Source organism: Strix aluco, chromosome 11, assembly GCF_031877795.1.
Source record: "Strix aluco isolate bStrAlu1 chromosome 11, bStrAlu1.hap1, whole genome shotgun sequence".
NCBI lineage: Eukaryota > Metazoa > Chordata > Aves > Strigiformes > Strigidae > Strix > Strix aluco.
This window is the reverse complement of record NC_133941.1, coordinates 17917986-17929992: the sequence shown is the minus strand read 5'-3', so window position 1 is coordinate 17929992 and position 12007 is coordinate 17917986. Positions and strand designations below refer to the sequence as shown.

Genomic DNA, 12007 nt, shown 5'->3' with positions numbered 1-12007 from the left:
CCCTCTGCAATCTCCTGTCCTAGAACAGTTTCCAGTTCTTATGTTTTTTTCAGAACTGTGGGGTATTCACTGTTCTACAGTACTTGTTACAACCTGACACTACTGACAGCTTGTTTTACACAGTTAGAAATATTTTAGAAGTCCAGCTGTATATTATCTTTTAGGCTATGGCAACAGCTTAACTATACTTGGTTTGATTCACTGTGTTCCTTTTTATGAAAATATTTGAGATGTGACCTCCAGTAGCCTTCTAAAGTTAATCCCCCCACCCCTGTCTTCCCCATGACTTCACTGAAACTCCAGCCAAAACTTAGAGGCCTTCATGCTCTCTGCCAATCTTGGTGTCCTGACGGTAGATAGAAAATAGTAAGAAAAGACCCAAACACTAAGCAAAGACATATCTCCCAGTGGAAATGCATTTAACAAAGTAACAGCATGAAGAACCACATTTTTTAGCTTTTAGCATGTCTCTTTGGCTTTCTGTCTGCTGGCTTCTTTTCTTCTGTTCCTGACTCTTGGACAGGTAGCCACTTCAGAGGATTGCGGCGGTACATAGGCCACGGAGGGAGTGTTAGCTTAGGGAAAAAGGAATGAAATCAGAATATGTAAATCAAGATGCTAGATAAGTGTTTTGTACAGCTTGTTAAGAAAATACCATTCCCTAACTATTCTATCAATTAGTCTTAATAAAGTTCATACAATTTCATACTATAAAGAGAGATATATATATACATAGTTTACACTGTGTAGTCATGCTTAAGTAAGCGTGACTAAAGGACCCCAGCTCACTGCAAGGATCCTGAAGAGGATCCCCTAGACTACCGAGGTAACACCAGCATCCTAGCCCTTCTAACACCTCTGTGAAACCCTCCCATTATATGGCACCATAGATAACAAACTGTAGCAAGACTGCTGACTCCAGAGACGTTTAGATCAAGAAAGAAGCAGATGGATGATGATGCCACAGAATTACAGTGGCTTTTCCAAACAGTAGTATGTGTGTGTTAAGCAGTGATTGGTCAAATCATGTTGGATCTGAACACCGGAAAGGTGTAAGAACCACGCATAGAACCGGATTCAGTGTGCCCCAACTGGAACAGGACACCTTGTGCATGAATAAGGAATTCCTCTTTTAATTCCATACTTCATGTTCTAGCCTCTCTCTGCAGTTGGCATGGGCCAGCTGCAAAATTTTCATGACAAGCTATTACTCCACAGAAGGTCTCACTGTCCCTTCTGTTATCAGTGCTATCAGCTTGACTTAAAAGTAACATTTAATTGAAATTAAAAACTAATTTTAAAGCAGTATTAAATTGCAGCGTTCTCTAAAATCTTACTAGCAGTTGAGAAAAGGCACTTACTGGCTTGTAAAGCACTTTCTACAGATCAAAGTACAAACATGTATTAACAATCTGAATTAGATAGTAAACATTTGTCTGTGCTGACAGCCCCTTAATTTAATGATTATTTCAAGTTAAAAAGTGCATGTATTTTCTGGTTTGGGAAAAAAAAATTCTTACCAAACATGATAAAGCAAATCCAGCCATAACAATGTAGACAGTCCATCCAAACTGTTCAGTGATGTATCCATAGATGAAACCGATTATCTAGAAAAAAAACCCAAATTTTAAAAATCAAACTTTAAACAAACAAAAACATTTCCCATACCATGATTAAGTTGGGTGGTGGTGGTGAGAATTTAAGTAGAAAAATACAGGTTTTTCAAAAGCACAGCTCATACATTTTTCTAATCTTGTTTTCAAAATTGTAGGCCAATAATGAAAGTAAAAGACTGAAAGAATAAGTCTTACAAAGTTTTTAGTGACCCACTTAAGCCAATCAGAAAAAAACCCTTGTTTGTAAGATCAGAAAACAAAAGTCCTGTACATTATTACCCATAGTTCTAGTATACTTACTGCAGAGACAAGAATGATTCCTTGAAAAATCTGTTCTGCTAATTTTTGGCCCTTGTAGTCCTGTGGAAAGAGATATTTTTTTGTCAGTTACCCAAAAGACAAACCTATCTGTTAAATTCTTTCAGGTTAGAGCCTAGAGTCAGCCTGAGCATAGGTCCTCACCTTTCTTGTTCAACTTGCAAACCAGACTGGAATTCTTTTTCTCACAGTGTCTGGATTTCAAGTGTAAAAAAATTAAGCTCTTAATTCACATACCACCTTCCCTGCAGTCTTGACCACATCATCTAAAATAAAAGCAAGCACTGTCTGTTCAGGATAAGTAATGCAAGTTCAAAATATCATTGTAGTTAATACCACTTTGTAAAAGCCGTAACACTACAAAAGAGTATAGGCTTGAGAGAGTATGATATGTCACCTGTGTTTGCATGACTTTAGAAAATGTGGCTCTTGATAAAAACACTTTGCCTTCTGGCTGTATATAGCACAGTCAGAAAAGTATAGAGGGCAGTCCCTTGCACAGCTGTATGTTACCTTCATTTACAGCACATTAAACCTCCAATGTTCAGACCAAAAAATCGAAATTCGATACGGAGTAGCAGCTCTCAGCCCCACCAGCAGTTGCTCACACGCAGGTGCCAACACCGCCCAGTGGAAGGGGAACGCTAAGCCCCGCACGCAGCCACGGGGACAAGGGGACGAGGGCCCGGCCGGGCCTCTCGCGGCGGCTGCCCTACCATCTGCGTGGGGATGGAGCGGAAGATGTTCAACATGGCGGCGGAGAGCGGCGCCTCAAGGTACTCGTCCTGCTCCTCGTCGTCTCCGATTTCCTCGTCGGGGCCCTGCGGCGGCTGCCGGCTGTCCGCGTCGCCCTGCGAGACCGAAACGGCAGCACCGCTCAGCGACTACCGGCGCGCCCCCCGCGGTGCAGCGGCACCGGAAGGCGACCGCTGAGCTGGCCGGAAACACACCCATTTCGCTCCGCCTCGTCTTCCATCAGCCCGAGGCGGCAGCGTCCCGCTTCAGCCATCGGCTCCGCGCCGCCATCGCCGCCGCCGCTGTCCTGGGCCTCGCCTGGGCCTCAGCCCCAACCTCACTTGCGCCGCCATCACCCTGCGCCGCCAGCGGCAACGGCCGACGCGGCGCGGGACGCTGTCTCCCCGGCAACGGCGGCTTCGCGCCTCAGGACCCCTGACTGAGGGTCCTTCAGGTGACAGGTGCGAGGCGCCCGCGGAGTTGCCTGTCCAGAGTCGACGCTGACTCGGCAGCGTGCGCGCGGCTCTTCCCGCCCGAGGCTCGAGCTCTCCCTGCGAAGTCTCCGGCAGCTGCCGCAGCCCCGCTAGTGCAGCAGGGCGGGCGCGGCGCCGCCTTCGTGCCTCGCGGCCATCAGGCATCGCGGCGGCCAGCTGCGGCCCGCGGGGCTGCTGGTGAGGGGCGGTGGCCGCGGGGGCGGCGCGCTGCCGCGGTGGCAGTTGGCGGCGACGCGGGCGGACGGACGGTGAGGGGAGCGGGGTGAAGTTTGGTGAAGGAGAGCTGGCTCCGTCCCTGGCGCCCTCGGAGCGGGGCTCCTGGGATCCCCGCGGGGGAGGGGCTGCGCGGGAGCCCCGCTGAGTTGGGGTTGTTTTAGTCTGGAGAAGAGGAGGCTGAGGGGAGACCTCATCGCCCTCTACAACTACCTGAAAGGAGGGTGCGGAGAGCTGGGGATGAGCCTCTTTAACCAAGTAATAAGTGATAGGACAAGAGGTAACAGCCTCAAGTTGTGCCGGGGAAGGTTTAGACTAGATATTAGGAAGTATTTCTTTCCAGAAGGGGTTGTTAGGTGTTGGAATGGGCTGCCCAGGGAGGTGGTGGAGTCCCCATCCCTGGAGGTGTTTAAGGGTAGGGTCGACTTAGCGCTGAGGGATCTGGTGTAGTTGAGAACTGTCAGTGTTAGGCTAACGGTTGGACTAGATGATCTTCAGGGTCTTTTCTAACCTAGAAGATTCTGTGATTCTGAGGCGGAGGCCTGAGGGAGCGCGGTTTGTGCTGCTGGGCGGTGCAGCTCGTGGAGGGTGCGGTGAAACCCGGGGGGAACCGTCGTCTGCCCAACTTCGTGTGTGTAAACCGTGCCACCGGAGTAACTGCAATTGGGGCAGAGTAGCGATGAGCAGGTGTTTGAGCATTTCAGCGTGGGGTGGTGTTTGTGCTGACAGTAATGTCTGGAGGAGTCGCTCTGTAAATGCTTTTAGCACAGGCTGCTGCAGCGGCACTGAAGGGCCGAAGTTGTAGGTATGTGCGTGCACCCTCGGCATCGCGGCCGCAGGGGCCCTGGAGCGCTGCCACATACTTCATTTTGAAGAGGGATGTTGCGTTGTGTTCCTATAAACTAAGGCTACGTGTCCTGACCCATTTCAGGAGCGCTGTAGACATGGCATACGGCATTCATTTGTTGTGCTCAGTAAACGGGACAAATGCAACAGCGGAAAGAAGATGGTTATGTCTGACACACACAATAGTCACAACACTGCGGTATTTTAATTTGAAGATTTTGCAAGTTTTTTAATATAAAATTGTCACTGTTTCTTGAATTTTGCATGTTGTTATGGTGTGAGTGCTTTCTGTGTGTAACTTGAGAGCTACTTCACACTCCAGGATGCGTAGTTCTTGTTCTGATTTCACAATCACATTTGCTGTTAAATAATGAATAAGTGTGTTTGAATTGCATACAGAAACTGAATCATTGCATTGTGTTTTTAGCCCCTTCTATCACATTGATAAACCTTCTTTCACACTTTTGTGATCTTTTTTGTGTGATGACACTTCAGCTGATACTCTATTTTACACAGAGAATTTAATGGTTTTGAAAGTGTATAATGCTACTTGTTAAAATCTTATAAACACTGTGTCCTGTCAAAATCTTGCAGTTAGTTAAGTATGGAAAGAAATGTATAATCACTTGCTTTATTGCTGGGATGCTTCTCATTCAGATAGTTAAATAAATTGGTTCAACAGTAAAGAAACCATACGTTATTTTCCAGATTCTTTTCAGATCACTTTTGACTGGCAGGAGTCTGCTTTTTGGTTTTTTGGGTTTTTTGGGGGTTTTTTTTTTTGTTTTTTTTTTTTTTTTCTGTCAGTGAAGTGGCAAGATCTGTATGTCTCCCTTTTTATCTCTGAGTTCTTCTTCAGACACATCATTGTAGCTATGTACTTACTGAGATACTCTACTCCATTATTAAAATGTGACATACAGTGTTATCTTTTTAAGAAAAGGAAACATTCACTGCATTTGGAAACTTTTGACACTTCTGGTGATAGTGTGCTATGCCTTGTGTAGGTATGCACTGGAAGTAGGAAGTGACTGCTGTATTTTTTCTCTTACAGGTTTGCAGGAACTTTATCCTAATAAATAAAATAAGAGAAAAATGACATTAAGGAAAGGTATGTGTATATGTGTGTATCTCATTTTTAAAAAATCTCTTGTACTTTTATGAGTTTCCCAATCGTTCCCTGGTTATATTGATAAAATTTTTTCTTCTAAATTTTCAGTGAACATTTCTATCCTTATAGTGGCTGTTGTCATATTTTTGCTAGTTCTTCATCATAACTTCCTAGGCCTCAGTGACTTCTTGAAACGGGAATTATCAGGTATGTTGGCTTTTATTTTAATTTTAAATTATTTTTTTTTTATGTTTGGTGGGAAAGCCCATGCTCTGGCCAGACAGAAACCACCATGTTGCTGAAATAATGTGTATGATAGTGATCAATTGTTTGCATACCAAGATATATTTTTTGTACTCTTTTATGAGTAGATCTTTTCCTGTTCTTATACCCAAGAAACTTCAGCTTGGTGGGCTTGTCCTTGTTCTTGCTGTCCTATGACTTCTCGGTCAGGAAGCCAGGCGAGATAGCAGTAAGGGTTCCTTCTGGCTTTAAAAGTCATTAATATATGGTTAGGTTACTTAGCAAAGCCTTTTCCTTTTTGGGAGTCCACTTTTAAGAACTGCATGGGGTCCCCCAGAGCTTCTCCATATCCCCATTAACTGCCAAGTCCCAGTCTGCCACTCCTGGGAGCTGTTGCTTCTGGGTAGCAGTTGTACGGGTGCTTCCCAACAGCAGTTGAATAGGAGCCTGACAGGCTTTAACAAGGAATTGGTTGAAGTCAAAGCTGTTGAGCTCTGTCATCAGGAAATTGCAAACAGAAGCGGAAGCCCATCTTTATGAACAGCAGACTATTGCCCACAAACTGCCAAATCCCTGTTTGCTATGTTCCTCAAATTACCTAAAATTATCTAATATGTAATAGTCTAGATCATCTGAAAGATACCAGTGGTGTTACAAAAAAGTATGAGTAGTGGGCAATTTGCCAGCCTTGACAGGTAATGTGGTCTAGTAATAAATTTCAGCACTGATCTCCCATTTTCCTACCTGCACACTATGAGTATAAATTGTTCTAGTTTCAGCTTAGATAATGTAGTGTGATCTGTGATCCCTGGAATAAACATGGGCTGTACTTAATGCATTGATCTTCGGCAGGAAAAAATTCACAACAGTGACTTTATTTTAGAATTTCTGTTTTCTTCATTGGTTCCTACCTAAGAGGAAAAGAAAGTATAAGAAAAAGAGGGAAGGGTGATGTGGAGAAGACTAGAAAGTGGGTAGGGTAAGTGGGAGGGGGAAGTCAGTGAGGTTGTAGACATGGCAGAGGGGACCAAAGGTAAGTGTGGTCTACTGTGGTTTAAGCCTCATTTTAGTACCTTGTGCTGTGTGTGAATATGTACGGTTAAATGTATGTAGTTTATTTGTAAGTGTGAAGTTTTCCTATTCATTAACACCTCGGATTCTCAAGAGCAGGTATATCTTAAGTGTTTGATACTGGCACACTGTAATCCACATCTCAGCTGAGACATCCAAGTGCTTGCATAGTAGAAATAATTCAAAGTGTTGGGAATTTTAGTGTGGTAATAATGTCTGTGTTTCAGCTGCGTAAAACAAGTATGTGGTGTCCTTTGTACTCAACAGATTCAAACCCGTTAGGACTTCAGCCTATAGATTTCATACCTGCAGTTCCCCAGAGGCTGGCAGATGAAAGGAATGATAAGGAGATTTCTGTGGTCATTGCAGCATCAGATGAGAGGCTTGGGGGTGCAATTGCAGCCATGAACAGTATTTACCGTCACACCAGATCCAACGTGGTTTTCCATATTGTTACTCTGAATGACACTGTGGATCACTTGAGGTAATTATCTTTTCATTAGATTCCCGCAATACTGTAAAACTTAAGTATCTCTGGGAAGGGGAAGAGCTGACTTTCCCTGGAACTGCACTCTTCTAAATTGCAGTTGTATCTGCTGCTGCTTATTGCAGCTTTTTGACAAGGCTGCTGTGGGGAGTCCTACAGTCATTCCTTCTGGTAGTGTTTCAGGGATGGAAAAGAGCTATGTCTTCCAGTGGGGTTATATCCAGCCAGTGGGGCTGGAGTTCATTGGTGAAGGGGTTGTAAAAGTTACTTCCTACATTTCATCTAAGCAATTCAAATGCTGGCGATGAAGTTTCTCCATTTTTCTAGGTTGTTCTTTGATTCTTTTGTTTTTACCCACCTTCATTCACACTGACATTTTTTGTGAAGGACCTGTGATAGCAGGACCATATATTTCTAATAAAATAAGGAGCAACCTCATCCCTTTCTGTATTGCTGTTAATGGGATCTCTTGCTTTTCATTTGATTTTGTCTCATTTAACAAGATCTGTGCCTTTCTCCTGTTTACAGGCTGTGGCTAAGTAACACTGCTCTGAAAAATTTGAGATACCGAATTTTGGATTTTGACCCTCGTGTCTTAGAAGGGAAAGTACAAGTGGATCCTCAAAAGGCAGACACCTTAAAACCAGTGAGGATGATGTTGATGACTTTTTGCAATTATTAGTTAGTAACAATATATTTTGATCTTGGCTTTTGAACACAACTAGAGATCAAAACCAAATCTGTTAGCATAGAAGCAATCTTTTATAATCAAATTCCTAAATTTCAGTAAGTATAAATTTCCAGATAGCGAGAGATGGATTTTGAATATCTACATATGCATGCCTAGTATCATGTTTTGCTGCTAGCTACAGTGAAACATGGCAGCTTGCATGTCAAGCATGCCAACACCTCAGAGATACTACAGATATATGTGGAGAAGTAAGAAATTCTAATACAGACCAGTTCTAAAGTTAGCTTATCAATGTGTAAATTCATTGGAAACTAAGAATCGATGGAACCTGTTTATTTTAAATAACTTCTAGGATATTGCTGCCTATTTTACTTCCTTGATAGAAGTTGTCTTGGACATTAGTGCCATAGATAAGTGCCAGAAGCATCAGTCAATTTCACATTTATTTGGACAATTTTTCATTTAATTCTTCACTTCTCTTGCTTTCTTGTTTTCACAGTTAACCTTTGCAAGATTCTACTTGCCCAATTTGGTACCTCATGCAGAGAAGGCCATCTATGTGGATGATGATATTATAGTGCAAGGTATGATGGGACCTTTTCTTAGCCTTTTGCCACTGGCCTTATGCTGAGGTCAGTATGCCATCTCTTACAGTAACCAAGCACTTCTACTTCAGGAAAAGATGTAAAAACTTTGTAAATATAAATGAGTCGGATTAAACTGAGTGGTTTTATCTGCTGTAGCAATGGGCTGAACAAAAAGTCACTTGGCTTAATCAGGGTTGCTTTTCATTTTTCTGTGCTTACTTCTATTTTCTAGATGATATTCTTGAACTTTACAACACTCCATTGAAACCTGGACATGCAGCAGCATTTTCAGATGATTGTGACTCAACCACTAATAAAGTTGCTGTCCGTGGAGCGGGCAATCAGGTTAGTTTTATCCTGGTTCAGTGTTAACAATACAATAGATCCCAGGCTTTGAAAACAGGCACTCGGTTTAAATGTTCTTGCAGGTTTTCTTCCAAATGCGGTGAACCTAAATGTGTGACTGTCCCTACTCAGATCAATCTACTCTGATGCTTGTGTTACAAATGACATCTGCAGTTTCTGTTTAGTCACAGTAAAAGCACTTTGAATTTTTGCTGTGCTTTACAATGAGAGCAATTCCCAGTGTGGAACAGCAGGAGGTCTTGGAACATCAGAGGGAGAGTTTTTGATTTATGAGTGTTTAAAAAATATTTTTTCTGGGAGTGGTACCACATTAATAATATGATATTATTAAGACCATGCAGCATTCCTTAAAATATGTAGTTTATATAATATATTTAAAATGTTAGACCTCTGAAGCTTTCTTTCTCTCGTTTTAAAGGAAGGGGTATTTGCTTTAAGAACTTCAAGTTATGCTTGTCTGTTGGGAGCTGTGCAAAATTTTTCTTTAGATAGTAATTTGACCATATTTTAAGCTAGTTCCTACTCTCTTTTTTCGCAGTATAATTACATTGGGTTTCTAGATTACAAAAAAGAAACCATCCGAAAGCTTGCCATGAAAGCCAACACCTGCTCTTTCAATCCAGGAGTTTTTGTTGCAAATTTAACAGAATGGAAATTACAGAACATCACTAAGCAATTGGAGAAGTGGATGGCACTTAATGTAGCGTAAGTACCCCCAAGCTGGGGGGGACAGCGGGTCAGGGATTGGGTTATGGTGATGGCATTTAACTGTTAAATGAAAGGCTGTGATGTCTCTGTGGATTCCTGTCATGCAGCTGCAAGTGAAAAATCAACTGATTTAGGGCCATGCAGTCATCCTTTCCCAACTTCTTTTCATCTTCTCTTCCAGAGAGGAACTTTACAGCAGGACTCTGTCTGGCAGCATCACGACACCTCCACTGCTAATTGTATTTTACAAGCAACATTCCAGTATTGATCCCATGTGGAATGTCCGACATCTCGGTATGTATGAAACACTTGTGACACTGCTCCCTCAGTGTGTTTTTCCAGGTCTGTAGCTGGACAACTAGTTGATGATGCAGCAAATGGATTTTTTCTTCCCTTATTTTATACCTTGTTCTTGAAGAACCGCTGCTTTGCAATACCATCTTGGGGCTTGTGGGCCTGATCCTTCCTGTTCTTTTTTGAACTGCTAGGGGGATAGTTCTTGAATTGACTTACTCTCAAATTACCTCTCATTTTCCTTTTTCCACATACATACTGTATCTGAAGTTGATCCTAGGTGTTCTTCCAAGACTGTTGACAGGAACAGATGTTCCCATGTGTTCTGCTACCGGTGAAACTCCAGCGCTGGGAAAGCTTTCTTAGGTTTTGTTTCTAGTGAACAATACATAAGCTGCTGAATACATCTGGGTATTAAGGGGGTTTTAAAGAACTTGGAAGTTAAGGCAGTACGTTAAAATAGAGACTGAGACAGATCAAAGTGGCATTCAGTTGCACCTGATTAAGTTTTTCACTTTGCCCTGATTTCTGCCTCCCCTATCACTTTTCTCCATAAATGACAAGATCTCCTTTGTTAAAAGCCTTTGTTTTGAAGTTAAAATATTGCATGTTGGTGTTTCTGCTGCCTTTATTTCAGGCGTTAATGTTTCTTTTTCAATAAAAGGGTCCAGTGCTGGAAAAAGGTACTCTCCTCAGTTTGTGAAAGCGGCCAAGCTGCTCCATTGGAATGGACATTTCAAACCATGGGGAAGAACAGCTTCATACGCTGAAGTCTGGGAGAAGTGGTATGTCCCTGACCCTACAGGCAAGTTCAGCCTGATCCGCAGACATTCAGAAGCCTATGAAGCGAAGTAGAGTCAATTTTAATAACTGATAGCATTTTCTCAGGAAACTTCTGGAGCCAAGCAGAACTTTTTTTTAGCCAGCTTGTATGACAGAGCAGTCCTTGCCTTCTGGAGCACACAGTGATGAACTTATTCAGGTGCAGTTCTGAAATGCACAGGTCCAAAGGAGACTCATTTCACCTGTGTGACAGAAGATACTACTCCAGCAGCACTATAGAAAGCAAGGGAGGATCTCCACAAAACTAGCACTTTTGTTAGTTCATTTCTGTCTGTTGTGCATTCTTCTGCTCTTTACTACAAGTCTTCTAGAGGAGTATCATTTTGTCAGCTACAGAAACAGTTTCTAAGAACGAGATACAACTTCAGCTGGTGCTTGCACCATGCAAATCTTGCACAGCAATGTACTGTAATTTAGAGCTGCTTGGGTTTTGTTCTGTGTGGTTTTTTTTTTTTTGTTGTTTTCTTATCCTGTGAAATGTTTCCTCAACAATCCTTTCTTGCATGAAATCTCCTCCCAACTATTTTTGTGTGTGTCTTTCTTGCAGAATTCTGCAAAACTGAATCTTGCTTTTTGAAAGATGAATTTTTCAAGTATTATTTCACTATGCAAAGTGGGTTTTAACTGCCAGTGAACACTAAAACATTTTTTGTAAAGTGGTGGAGAAAACTTTGTTCAAAAATAAAAGCTAATTTTAACATGTTGACTCAAACTTCAGGTAAATGGCAATCTGATTGCATGAAGTGCGTTTCCTTTATACTTAAATACAGTAGCATGTGATTGAAACTAAAGTCAATTGATCTCATCTTTGCAAAAGCAATCTCATTCTAAAATTGTGCAAAATCTTTCATTTGGGGATCAGGCTCTACTACAGATTAGTTATTTTATTGCTGAGTTCCTCATAGTTCTCTCAAGTGAGCATGGCTCTGCTATAGAAGTTTCTCCCACTGTGCTGTTCCCAGTCTGGCCCTTTAAACTCATCAAGTGAGATTCCTCTGGCCTTTTGCAGTTGGCTGCCCATCGCCTTTTCTCTAAATAAGATGGGGTTTTTTTTCGTTGTAGTGTTTTGAGTAGTGGTTATTATTAGCTGATATATCCCAGCAGCAATTGTGCCAAGTATGCCTGTCCATACAGGTTTGAACTCAAGTTGTCATTTTTATTCCACAATACTGCTTGTGCACAGTCCTCAGTATGTTTAGACAGAAAGCTTTGTGTGATGGGCTGAGCGTTGCATGGTCTGAGATACAGGGCAGCAGAGCACTAAAGGGCTCCTCCATGTGTATGAATATGCTTTACAATTTAAAAGGACTCCCAATGGCTTGACTCACTGCAGTCACTGCCTATAGTTCCGTTTCTGTCATGGATGCTGTTCTGTAGTTTATTA

The 12007-nt window shown here is 42.4% G+C and overlaps 2 protein-coding genes across 7 annotated transcripts; one reads left to right on the top strand and one right to left on the bottom strand.

Annotated features, from left to right (window-relative positions):
• Positions 1-398: 398 nt before the first annotated feature.
• Positions 399-2856, bottom strand: SPCS1 (signal peptidase complex subunit 1). Its single transcript, XM_074836420.1, has 4 exons — positions 2651-2856; positions 1917-1976; positions 1521-1607; positions 399-575 (listed from the first exon to the last, which is right to left on the bottom strand). The coding sequence occupies exons 1-4, from the start codon at positions 2684-2686 to the stop codon at positions 453-455; spliced, it is 306 nt and encodes a 101-aa protein (XP_074692521.1). The 5' UTR covers positions 2687-2856; the 3' UTR covers positions 399-452.
• Positions 2857-2915: 59 nt separating this feature from the next.
• On the top strand, positions 2916-11335 carry GLT8D1 (glycosyltransferase 8 domain containing 1). 6 transcript variants are annotated; one of them, XM_074836416.1, is made up of 11 exons: positions 3151-3411; positions 4308-4421; positions 5277-5333; positions 5442-5540; positions 6915-7131; positions 7663-7780; positions 8325-8409; positions 8645-8757; positions 9317-9483; positions 9668-9780; positions 10445-11335. In XM_074836416.1, exons 3-11 carry the CDS (start codon positions 5318-5320, stop codon positions 10633-10635), a joined length of 1119 nt encoding a protein of 372 aa, XP_074692517.1. In that variant the 5' UTR covers positions 3151-3411; positions 4308-4421; positions 5277-5317; the 3' UTR covers positions 10636-11335. The 6 variants fall into 6 exon arrangements, with proteins under 6 accessions (XP_074692514.1, XP_074692520.1, XP_074692517.1 ...); XM_074836413.1 differs by lacking the exons at positions 3151-3411; positions 4308-4421 and adding an exon at positions 2916-3130; XM_074836419.1 differs by lacking the exons at positions 3151-3411; positions 4308-4421 and adding an exon at positions 3004-3123.
• Positions 11336-12007: the final 672 nt, after the last annotated feature.